General features: G+C 53.7%; 1 protein-coding gene across 1 annotated transcript; it reads right to left on the bottom strand.

The window, feature by feature from the left end:
• Positions 1-2,377: 2,377 nt before the first annotated feature.
• MRPL35 (mitochondrial ribosomal protein L35) lies at positions 2,378-9,653 on the bottom strand. Its single transcript, XM_051974391.1, has 4 exons — positions 9,545-9,653; positions 7,666-7,852; positions 5,677-5,821; positions 2,378-2,613 (listed from the first exon to the last, which is right to left on the bottom strand). The coding sequence occupies exons 1-4, from the start codon at positions 9,582-9,584 to the stop codon at positions 2,425-2,427; spliced, it is 561 nt and encodes a 186-aa protein (XP_051830351.1). The 5' UTR covers positions 9,585-9,653; the 3' UTR covers positions 2,378-2,424.
• Positions 9,654-12,770: the final 3,117 nt, after the last annotated feature.

Genomic DNA, 12,770 nt, shown 5'->3' with positions numbered 1-12,770 from the left:
AGTTGTTCAAGTTTATCCTTTTTTAAAAGTCACTACCAGAATGTATTTTAAGTATTCTATACCTTACAGATGGAAATCTCAAAAATCTCGTGTTGCAGTCTTTAAAGAATTAAAGAATTGAATTACTGACTCACCAATGTAGGTTAGAAAAGTCTGTCTCTTAGTTTAATTGGGTTAGAGATGAGATGACACATGTTTTTAGCAGCAAAAAATAATAAAAACATTTCCAAATATAGTTTCAGGAAAAAAAGTTTCTTTTGAAAAGCAGTTCCTTGTTCACTCATTTTTAAAAAGCTTCCTTTAGTTGGAAGAGACAGATTGTGATCATTTTTATCTATCAGGGAACATATGTCTGGCAGCCACCTGTCATGACAGAAAAGATCAGCCAACGGGCAACACGGCTTTTTTGGAAAAGAAAAATATCTCTCTCCAGTTCAATGATGATTAAGCACTTTGCCCCGAGATAAGTTGGAAACATGTCACACCAAAATTTTCCTGATTATTGCTCCCCTCTACACTGACAAGTAGCTGTTTGCACTGTGATAAGCCAGAATGAGTTAGTATGCGTGATCATTTCACTTTTTAGAAATTATAGTGAACGTTTTCTAAAGTGTAACCGACAAATATTCATTATTCAATTATTTAGATCCAGTTGGCTTGCCAAACAGGGGAATTTTAATGCTGGAAACTTAATCCTCCCAACAAAAACTGAAACCCAAGCAGGTGAAATTCTTCCCCTGCAGCTATTCTGAGCACAGAGCCGGCCAAGGCAGCTGAGGGTTTGGATGCTTTCCCCACGTCGCCCCATGACTGTTGGGGCAGGGAGTGAATTAGGCAGCGGGGCCCAGTGTTTGTAATCCCACCCAGCCTGAAGTTGGAGCCTGAAGAGGGGTCTGGACTAGTGGGGGAGGATGTTGGGCAATAATGGGATTGGGAGAGGGGAGAATGGGGTACACCTCGTCTCCTTGGTCACCCTGATGGCCTGTCACGTGTGCACCCCACTTTGGAGATCTCTGTCCTAGACAACAGTGGCTCTTGTTGGCGATTTCCTGTCCACCTTTATTGTGAATCCAACAGAAAACAAGGTAGGTTAAAGTCCCTCTTATCAAACCTCCTTTCTTCTGAAATGGCAGACAAGGGCCCTGGAGTGCTCTTCCTCACACTGGGCCAGACCTGGCTCTTCCTCAGCAGGTAAGGGAGGTCAGAGGTGAGAAAATAAGTAGAGAAAGCTTTGGGAAATGGGGGGCTCCTCGTTACTCAGAAGTGAGATGAACTCTAACAATGGAGCACCCTAACGTCACCGGCCCAACCACAGTGCCTCAGCCTGGGCTACGGTGTCTTGGTTCTCGACTGGGGGGACTCCCTGGGGGTCTTCCCCTCAGCTCCATTCTTGTGTATTAAGGAGGTCCCTCCCTCCCAGACCTCCCCTTCCTGCCACGACCAAGAACAGTTTTTACAGGCTCCAAACAAGAACATCCTCGGCGCTTCCCCGGCTGCCGTCACCCCGCCATGGTGACGTACGACTCATTGCATCAAAGGGAAAATGAGAACCGCGTTCTAACGAGCGGGAAGGAGAGCGGGCAGACGGGCGAAGGGCATCTACCTCGGAAGGCTTTTCTCTGAGAAATGGGCGCTCTGGTCTCTAACTGGCAATGAGAGCTCTCCACAGCTGGTTCTTTCCCACTTCTCTGGCCTACAACCCTGCCCAGAGAAAACCGACAAGAATGAGAAAAGCCCATATCGTTTACTCAGTGACCGGGGCACCGTGCCACAGAGGGAGCGCCGAGTCTGTCCCAACTCATCAGACGCTCATCAGTTTTTAGGGAGAAAATCCAAAACTTCAGCCCCATAGTCCGAGGATCTCCCCTCGTGCTAAATACTTGTGCTAAATGAACGAAATCACATTTCTAGGGAAACCTCAGCTCCTTGGCTGGATAAAAATAAGAGAGCATGTAGTCTCTGGCTTAAGCCCAGGATCAGGACATACCACGCTGTATGTGCTGCCCAACACAGCCCACAGGCCTTCTTCCTGTGCCCCTGCCCAACATCCTGCCCCTCTCGGTGCCCACCATTCTGTTCTCTTCTATGCCCAGCATCCCGCCCCTCTCAGTGCCCAACATCCTGCCCCTCTCTGTATCCAACTCCCGCCCTTCTCTTTGTCCACCACCCCGCCCGTGCCCAGCATCCCCCTCCTCTCTCTGTGCCCCTGCCAGGCTGTCCCAGACCTGCCACCTCCTGTAGAAAGCCCACGTGTGCATGACCTCTGGGTTGTGCTGCTCGCCTAGTAAACGCCCAGCCTTCCATCCTGGTCCTGAGCCTGCGTGCCCAGCGCCAAACAGACCGGCAGCTGAAGGAAAGAAGGTAGAATGCACAAGGAGCCATTTGTCTGATTTATTCGGCGCACCGCAGGCCGGCGCCCTGGGGCTACACTCTGAGGTTGGTGCGGTCCTGGTACTTCTGGTAAGGGTCGTCCATGTACCAGTTGCGCCTCTTCCAGAAAGACGTGGTCATCTTGTCGAGCAGCTTGCTCTGCGTCTTGTTGCAGAACACCAGCTCCCGGAGCCGCTTCTTCCGAGCCGGCTTCTTCTTCCAGAGCTTCTTCTTATAACCGGCCTGCGAAGACAAGGCAACAGCGGCGTCTCAACAACCCCCGCCAAGGCTGCAGGCTCACGCAGAGGCAGGGGCACCTTGGAGGTGATGGGAAGCCCCCTCCCCCATGGCCCCAGCAGCTCCCACAGAGGCAGGGGCACCACGGAGGTGCTGGGAAGCCCCCTCCCCCATCCCCCATGGCCCCCCACAGAGGCAGAGGCACCATGGAGGTGACGGGAAGCCCCCTCCTCCATCCCCCATAGCCCCAGCAGCTCACACAGAGGCAGGGGCACCTTGGAGGTGATGGGAAGCCCCTCCACCCCCGGCCAGCAACGCTCCTCTCCCCAGACCTTCCTGCTGGCACCCCACGCCCTGTCTCTCACCTGCTTGTTCCTCACTTTGCAGGGGCCCGTAGGACACCACAACACCAGGTGGCCGGGCCCCGGGCCTGGTCAGAGAAGAGCGCGGGTGCCGACCAGCGCGGTGCCCCTCACAGAGAGCCCGGGCTCCCTGCCTCAGGCCCGCAGCTATCCCCGTCGCTGCTCGTGACCTCCTCAGGCCGCTGCGCGTGAGTCAGCGTGGAGACGAGCTCGGGCTAACAGGAAGCTTGGGCTGGGGCAGGAGCCCCCAGGGTAGCCCGTCCCCCACTGTTCCGGGTGGTCCCGTTCAGAGCTTTAAACCAGCCCTTGGAGGCGAGTGATGTTTGCGAGAACATCCCCCCAATCTGCCTTTAAGGGGATGTCCTCCAGCGTAACACCCAAGCTCCTGTAAGGGAGCTCTTGTTCTCTGCACCCCAGGCTTGTAAAGGCCCTGGCACACAGCAGGATCTTAATAAATACCCAAGTGGAAAAAACCAAACCCCTGCATCTGTATCTCTCTGCTAAAAACGACCATTGTTCTACCAACGTGAGCCGCGCCCAATCCTAGAGATGCTTTTGGCCTGCTGGGTTACAAGCGAGGGACAGAGGGCGAGGGACAGGGAAATGGCGGAGGAGTCAAACCAGGTAGGGACAACCACGGCCGGGAGACCACTGAATGACGCGGCACCCGCAGCGAGGCTCAGGAGGAGGGCCTGGTCGCGCCCTGATGGAAGGACCCATCCCTCAAAGAAGGGATCATCTGACCACTCAACAACAATTATATTGGGGCACATCCCTCTGCCCCCCCTGTGGAATTCACCGGCTAAAGCCGGGCTCTGGGGGGGGCAGGGACAGGGAGCTCCGAGTCACCATCCCAACATTCTCCCCATGTCAGTGAGAGAGATGGATCCCATTCCCTTGAGGACATGTCTGTGTGGGGCAACAGCAATGGCCTTAAAGACCATGGGCTCCCCCCCAAACCCTGCCTGAAATAGCAAGACTGAGTTAATGGCTGGCTCCTACGAACCTTTACACTGAGTAATGAAAAGCCGGGGGCCGAGGCTCGTGCCAGATCACACGCGCCCTTGTCCCCGAGGCTCGTAACGAGAGGTGCACGAGTTAAAGCTCTTAACCGCAGCACCCAAACGAGGGGGCCACTTCCATGAATCAGTCCCCTTGTACAGAGCCCCCAGCGGGCAGGGGGACCGGCTTTCTAACCTCCTTCCTAAACCTAGACTTTTATAGCAAAGGGAAGAATCGCCTAAAACAGCCAGGACTGAGTCTGCATTTACTTCCTGAATTTCCATTTCGTCCCACCAAGTGGGCCGGAGACCACCCATTTTACAAAGAGGAGCACAGAAGTTCTGCTCAGGGCTTCTCGCGGAGCAACACCACGTACAGATGCGGCTCACCAGTTACAAGGGACACATAAAGTGAGGCGGGGGCTCCCACGGGGGGGACTGCAGCAGGACTCTGAAGTCGGGGCGGGGGCCCTCTGGGGGAGAAGGGAGGAGAAGCACAGTCGTGGGACAGGGAATGGGAGGCTGGGGGAGGAGAGGCTGCAGTCGTGGCGGGGGCAGATCCCCCCCATCAGCATAAAACCAAAGCCCGAGTCCCTGTCTTGCTCAGGCCCTCCTGCATCTGCGGGGAACCGTTAACCTGCTCAGGCCCCCTGGCAGCCAGGCCCTGCTCTGGGGCTCCCCACATGATGCCATATCGGCTCTATGCCGGTGCAGCTCAGGACAGCTGAGCTCACTCCAAAAGGCAGAAGGAAGGATGCTCCCACAGCCTCATCGCTTTGTTCAAAGCCAGGTCTGAAAGAGCTCCTCTAGCTGGGAAAGCGAGCTGGTGGAGCAGGGCACATGGGGGAGGGGATGCACGCGTGGGGGAGGGGATGCACGCGTGAGGGAGGGGATGCACACGTAGGGGAGGGGATGCACACATAGGGGAGGGGATGCACGCAAGGGGGAGGGGATGCACGCAAGGGGGAGGGGATGCACGTGATGGGGAGGGGATGCACACGAGGGGGAGGGGATGCATGGTGTGCAGGAACCCACCCGCAGGTTCCCGCTACAGCCCTTCATGAGACAGACCCTGGTCAGAACCATGTGTGGGATGGAGCGCTGCCCCAGTAACAGCTACAAGCAGTCTGGGTGCTCCTGGGCAGCCTGGGTCTGTCTGTCTGTCAGCCCCCAAGCACCCACCAGGCCAGGGATCGATGACTCGGTCACAGCCATCTTTGGAACTCCTGACACAGGTGCGGGCAGAGCTGCTGCCAGGCCCAGGAAGGGCAGGAGCCACACGCCAGAACAGCCCGGGGCCCAACCACTACCAGTCGAGTCTTTCCCTAAACCACGTATCTGCGGTGTCCGGGACGGCACATAGCCAGCGTTCACTAAATACGGACAATTAAAGAACGCGCAGGCTCAAGAGGGATCCGTGCTCAGTATCCAAAGAAGGAACATTAACATTAACGACATCTCAGGGCTGGTTTCTGAGAGAATGCCGCTCTGGCTGGGGCTTGAGGACCTGAGTTCAAATCTCACCTCTGAGGAATGAACTCTTTGGACAAGTGCCCTCCCCTGGGCCGGCCTCCCCTTCCTGGCCTGTAAAATGACTACCGGCGGCTTCCTTGGTCCCGTCCTGCTCTAAGTCACGGGTCCTGTGATCACAGAAGGCTCACTTCCTCACGAGCAGCGTATGGCCCGGGATGAGGGGGAGCACTCACCTTCCTCCTCAGCCAAAGGCCGCTGTGCAGCCGGAGAAACCTGAAGAGCACGGCTTTCACGGACTTCCGCTTCCCTTTCCTCAGACTGCAGTACGTCAGAGCGCGGGCCGGTGGGCGAAAGAGAGTGGGCAGCAGAGGGGTGACGCTGAGGAGTAAAGGAAACACAATTTTCATTGAAAGCCCCAGACACTGATCGGAAAAGTTAGCTTTGGGCCTTTTAATTCTTCTCTGTAAAATGAAGGGAGTAGAAGGGCCAGATGAACTTTCTCTGGCTTCCCAATCCCATAATCACAATCATCCAAAGCAGGGGGCTGATGGACAAACCGAGGGAGCTCTCCTGCTGTTTCAGCCACAGCGACCGCCTGTCCTGGCTCAACAGGCAGAGATCGCAGCCAAAGAACCAGGCTCCGGATGGAGACGCCAGGGCCTTCAGCTGCCCAGACATCTACCAAATGTAGGGATGCTGCTCAGTCTCTGACTTGCCTAAATAAACACAGCCTTCAAATGGTGAAGGGACAGAAGGGACCTTGTTCTTCTAGACCTGATCCTGACCCTGAGGTGGAAACAGACACTTAAGGAAAAAGGACAGGAAGATTTTGAGGATATAATTTGTTCACCTTCAGAGTGCATGACAGAAAGGAAGAGTTGGGAATAACATTCAGGGGAGATTTTGAATGTACACCTCACAGAGTTCAGAAAAAAAGGTAAGTAGTACTGTAACCTAAGAAGCATGCAAAGTTCTTAAAAATGGAATCCCTGTGTACAAACAATTTCAATGAGGAAGAAAGAACTCTTCAGAGACAGTCGGGCTGCTGTTTGGTAAACGCACCCATCAACTTATTCACTTTTAATAAAAGACCCATAGAAAATAGAAGCAAAGACAGGCCATGGAAGATAAACAGCAAAAAACACAAAGATGGGAGGAAGGTCCAAAATGAAACGAGATCTGCTCAGGAAGAACTGCTCAACTGTTTTTTGTTCCTGTTTTTCTTTACTAAAGAAAATGGTCTTTAGATTTGGGACGAAAGAACAGAAAGGATAAACAAGGAGTTGAAATCAAGTTAAGTGAGAGATTTTTGAGCTCTGTGTCCATGAGGTCTGAATAACTGTGCAGAGCTGGAGGTCCCAGAAGTCTAGAGCTGAGCTACTCCTGTGCTGACTTTTCATGCTACCCGTGAACCTGATTCCAATTCCTAGCAAAATTCTAGACTGCAGTATGAGAGGAACAGAGGGCAAGCAGCAAGTATCTATTCAGAAAGAGAAGCACTGACTACTCAGAATCCGTGTGGCTAGGAGGACCGTGGCTGGTACATTCTGGAATCAATACAGGACAACTCCCCCCATTGTAGCCTGGGATGATCAGGACATTCCCCTGGCACTGCTCTGAATCATGGGCCACTTTGGGCCCCAGTGACAACCTGGAAGCTGGTCAGAGAGAACTGGACATCGCACCACAGATTATGTTAAAGAAGCCGGAGATGTTTAGTCCAGAGAAGAAAAGGCTTGATTAAGGGAGGATGTGACAGCCGCTTAGCCCCAGAGGGCAGTATTAGGAACAGTGGGGTGAAAAGACACAGGGCAGAGTATGGCCTGATACCAAGAAAAATGTCCTAAAAAGCAGAACTGTGGAAAAGCAGACTGGCTTGTTTAGGAAGGCAATGGGAGGTTAAATAACCGGCTGTCAGGTGTTAAAGAGATTGTTACTCTGTGATGAGCTGCCCTAGCTAGCCCTCCACTTTTGCCCCAGTGTTGAAGAAGGTACATAATGCCTGCTTGGAAAGCTGGCCTGTGCTTTGTGGCAACACTTGCCTCACACCCCGTCGTCCTGGCTCTGCGGTAGTTAAAAAAAGGCCTGAAATAATACAACGCAGGCAGTAATAGGGGACATCACCATCTGTCCCCATCTTATTTTTTAAAAATTATCTTCTTTTAGAATTCGGTCTGATTTAGCTATCACTTCACTAACGGGCATTTCCTGAAACAATGTACCTATTAAGGATTGTTGAAGGGGGCCCACATGCCAGACTTCTAACAGGGGAAACGTGTTTGGCAGCAGGAGCAACGAGCGATGCTTGAATATGGCTGAAAGGTCGTCCAGACAGCGTGGAAACCAGACGCAGGGAACCGGAGCAATTTTGGAAGGCGGACGAAACCAAAACCTTGAGGGGCCGGATTCCTGTGAACGGAGAAAGAGAAGTGAGTTTAAGATAACACTGTGAAAGGTTAAAGAACGGCTCAAAATTGTCAAGAGCTGCAAGAAAACATTAAGTACCCAAACAATCATCACATTTCACTAGGTCATTAAATACAGTTTACAACATTCCCCAATAGGTGAGTGGTCCCAGGGTATGAACAGGCAGCTTTCTTCCTTCCGGGGGAGGCAGTTGGGGTTAAGGGACTTGCCCAGGGCCACACAGCTAATAAGCGACTGAGGTCAAGTTTGAATTCAGGTCCTCCTGACATCAGGGCCGGTGTCCAACATTGGTGCTGCAAAGAACTGGCAGCGGAATGAGTGTCTGTGGGCAAACATCACGGAGAATCAAGGGATGAAGGACACAGAGAGAAACTAGGACGCCGAGGTGCGCCGGGGATGCTATAAAGGGTCAGGAACGGGCCTCTGAGGTCAGACCTGGCCCAGGGCTTGGCTGATTTTGCTGTTTACTCTTCCGCTTCGCCAAAGCAGTTGTCCCAATCTGCTGTGTGTCAGGTACAAGAGATGAAGAAGCTCGGTCTGTGAGACAGGTACCAGGAGAGGGTGCTCCAGGTCCAACTGAAAGGCCGGAAGGGGATGGAGGGGGCACCACGAAGGACAAGCTTTTTCTATTGAATGCCGGGCACGGTGCCCGGTCTGGTGGGCAGAGCCCAGGGACCACTGAGCAGTGGATGGGCCCCTAGCTGCCCTTCCCCCGGCTGTCCCAGGCCTTTTCCAGCTCTACATCCCAAATCGCTTCAGTCCGAGGGGCTCCTTCCGCCCACCTCCTTTCCTAGGCTAGCAATGGCCGCCGTGCGGAGCGCCCTTCCTTCTGGCCCCCTCCTCCGCTCCCGGGGGGCCGTTCGCTCTCCGGTCTCAATGAGCACCCCTGCTGTGAACGGCACCCAGCCTCCCGGCACCCGGCCTCCCGGCACCCAGCCTCCCGGCACCCGGCCTCCCGGCACCCGGCCTCCGGCCTCCCGGCACCCGGCCTCCGGCCTCCGGCCTCCGGCACCCGGCCTCCCGGCACCCGGCCTCCGGCACCCGGCACCCGGCCTCCGGCACCCCGGCACCCGGCCTCCGGCCTCCCGGCCTCCCGGCCTCCGGCCCCCGGCCTCCCGCGCTTCTTCCCTCCCCCTTTCTCCCTCCCTCCCACACCGCCAGTAGCAGGCGCCCCCTCCCCCGCCCCGGGCCGGACGGCTCCCCAGGGGGCTTTTCCCGGGGTGCGGATCTGATGGGCCCCGCCCTCCCTGAACATCTTTCTCTGCGGTCACTCCTCGCTCCGAAGGAGAACGGGAGGCGGGGCCTTCCCCTGCACGCCCGGCATCCCCAGCCCGAGCCCGCTGGGCGGCCGCCGCCCAGTGGGCGCTCCGGTCTCCCCAGCCTCCGTTTCTCCATCGGTAAAAACCAGCCTTAAAGGCCCGGGCAGTTTCTGGCGTTACCAGGAGCCAAAGTCCCGCTTCCCCAACCCGCCCCTTTAACAACGTGGGGGAGGGGGAGGAGCCAGCCCAAAGTGCGCACGGGGGGCGGGGGGAGGACGAGGCCCGAAGCGAGGACAAGGGGACGGAGCCGCCGGGCCTTGGAGAAGCAGAGAGACCCTGGCGGGCCCAGCCCGGCCTTCCCGCTCCCACCGCACCCGCCAGGTGCTCCCAGTCCGGAGCCCGGCTTCTCACTGACCTGCAGCAGCAGCCCGGGCCACCAAAGCGGCCGCCGCCATTTTCCCGTGCGCCTACGGAGGCCACTTAGGACCAAAAGATCCGGGGCGAGGGGCGGAGCGGGGGACGGGCAGGGGAGGGAGTGGGGTGGGGCCTGCGCTACAGGTAGGGAAGGGAAAGGAGCAGGGGAGCGGACAAGAGCAGAGAGCAGCTTGCAGGCGAGGAAGGGCCTGGGCGTGGGGTCCAGCCCGGCCCCCGGTTTCGAAGCCGGGGAAAACTGACCCAGTGTGGAGCCTTCCGGCCTCCTGGACCTCCGTTAGTGACCCGCCGCTCGGATCTCGGAGACCCTGAGTCCTCCCCGCTGTCCGGAGCGCGCGGACGCCTCGGTCCTTCGGAGTTCTTGGGGTCCCTATGCCCCTGGGGACGCGCTGCGGACCAGGCCTTTGCCCGGTGCTGAGGGGCTGCCCTGTTCCCTCCTGGCGCGAGGCCCCCGGGGCGGCCTCCGGCCCCGTCTCAGATGGCGGATCTAAGGCTCGGAGAGCGCGCCCGGCGCGGTCGGGAAAGCCTCGAGGCTCCGGAGATTTGATCATTGGACCAGAGGCCTTGTTCGAGGTCCTAGAAGCTCCTGGGCCAGGGAAGAAGGAACTGAGAGGCAGAGCTGCAACCCGGTAACCAGGCGAGGAGTCTAGAGTTTTGCAGTAGTAATAAACTGTTGGTCCGGCCTTCGGGAGAGCTAGGGGAAGGAGGAAAGGGAGGCCGTCTTGGTGATCTTTCCTCAAGAACTAGGTACAAAACCCATCATCCTTGGCCACTGAAAGGCTGGTAGAGTTAGAGAATCTTAGAAAATCAACTTGGAAGAGTAACAGCTTCAGCCAAGTTGCAGGATATGAAACACACCCCTGTCAATAATCGGCATTTCTAGATGTCACCAACAAACCCCAGCAGAAGAGATAGAGAAACCCCATTTAAAACTACTGTCAGTAACCTAAAATATTTGGAAATCTACCTGCCAAGACACAGCCAGGAACTATAGGAACACAATCACAGAAACTTTGGGCACAAATAAGTGATCTGGAACTGCCTCTGGGCTGAGAGCTCCAGAAGCGACCACTCCCCAGGCCTGTGCTAGACTGTTGTATTTGCCCCCCTGCATCCCCCTCTGATCTAGCCTCTACACAAGCTGTCAAACTGATATTTCTAAAGCTCAATCCCTTTCTCTAAAGCAGGTCACTGGCTTGCTCCAGAGTAATGGCTACAAGATCTCTAAGTTAAGATACAAGCTCTTCTGATATTTAGAATTTTCATAATCTAGTAATGAAGTCCTGAATGGTGGGTGTGGCTGGCCCAGTGAAACTGAAGAACAGATAAAAATTATTCCTTGGGGCAGGCAGAAAGTAGGCTCCCATAATCCACATCAGTTTAGCTCCATGGTCCTACCCAGGGAAGTAATCCAGTCAGAAATCCAAGTTATGTCAAGTTCCTGAGGTTAAATTCTCCATATAAAATAACTTTGGGGCCATGATTTTGCTACTGCCCTCCTTTGGGTCAGTCTGCTACTGCTACTGTGCCTCATGCTGTCTTTTCCCCCTTCCCCTTCCCCCATGCCATATGGTATCTCTCCTAACTCCACTGTTTCTCAACCCCACTTCTCCTTATAGCTAGCTAACTCTTCTGGGGTGCTTTAGTCCCTCTCAGGATTGGCCTGCCAGCTAATGACATGCTCAACCTCATGGGGTGCTCCCTTTTTACTGGTAATTGTGAGGAACTTGCTTGATCCTCCCACTCTAGTTCTATTGTATCCCATCATTTTGTCTGTAACCTATTCCCCTAAGTAAATCTGCCTTTTGCCAACGAGAATGGCCGTTGTGAATTCTTCACGTGACAGAATCCTAATAATTGGTGTCTACCATCATCTGCCATATCCATCTCAGGATTGATGTGTGATCCCCCATGCTCAGAAAGAGAAAGGAAACAGAAGGGACCCCCCCCACACCCAGACTCGGGCTTGCCCAGGCAGGGCAAGGGTTCTCTGCTGCCATGCTGCTAAGGTAGAAGGCAGCTCCTGGTCCTCCTGCTTTTACTAGAGAATTCCCCCAAGAGGTATTCTCACATGCTATTTAATCTGGAGGGAAAAAAAAGCCATCCCTTCCAATTGTGACAGTGCTATGGGCCCTGCCACCACCACTGGGTGGGTGGAGAACCCGATCTTTTAATTTCTGAGCCACATAGCAGTTGCTAGAAGTTCTGCAAATGCTTCTTGGGATGTTTCCCCTGGCCTCCAGACCCATCCTCATTCATGCTCTAGGAAGTATTTTCCAATCCAATTCCTGCCGCACTTAAAATGCTCTCCATCTTTCCTACAGAGACTCGGCTCTAACACCATCTTTTTAACTTGACGTCTTTTCAGACTGCACCAATGAAAGCTCGATCCTCACTGCCTTGTCCTCCCACCTCAATGGTCTGGTATCAGTCACTTTATTTGTTGATTGTTCCCTCTCATAAGGATGTAGACTCCTTGAGGGAGCTGTGCCAGACTCACAGCTCCTGATATGGCCAATACAGAATGAGGTTTATTGAATAGACTCATTCATGAAATAATTGGGCTACAGGATTCAAAACCAGAAGGAACCTTAGGATCCTGGGCTCTAACCCTTTTATTTGACAGTTTAGGTAACTGAGGTCCAGAGAGTCTGCCTTGGCCAGAGTAAGAGCCTCAATTTCTTCAGATATAAAATGGAGATATTCGTATTATCAACCTTATAGGGCTGTTGTGAGGTTCAATAGAAATAATACATGTAAACCACTCTGCATCATATTAAATACTAGTTAAGATTTTTTCTTGATGGATAAACTGTCTCATACAAGTTCTACTAGGCATAATCATCATTCTCCCTTTGCCCCCCACAGAATAAACTTTTTATGTTTATTATATCCTTATGACTGGTTCCTATTGCCCATGGGTTACCATTCTTGACTACTGCACCAATTTAGAGTCATTATTCATGACCTCAAGGACTGGCAATTTTCTTGGTATGGGCCCTCCAAACATACTTTCTCAACTTAGTGAATGGTTTTCATGTAGCTGTACACTAAAAATTCAGTATTCTGCTTTTTATTTTTATAATAGCTTTTTATTTGTAAAGTATACACAAAAAGTTTTCAACATTTACCCTTGTAAAAATCTTGTACTCTTAAATTTTTCTCCCTCCCTCCCCACTTTTTCCCTCCTCTAGCCAGCAAGTCTAAAT

The sequence above is a fragment of the Antechinus flavipes genome, chromosome 2 (genome assembly GCF_016432865.1).
Source record: "Antechinus flavipes isolate AdamAnt ecotype Samford, QLD, Australia chromosome 2, AdamAnt_v2, whole genome shotgun sequence".
NCBI classification, from domain to species: domain Eukaryota; kingdom Metazoa; phylum Chordata; class Mammalia; order Dasyuromorphia; family Dasyuridae; genus Antechinus; species Antechinus flavipes.
This window is presented reverse-complemented; position numbering and strand designations above follow the sequence as displayed.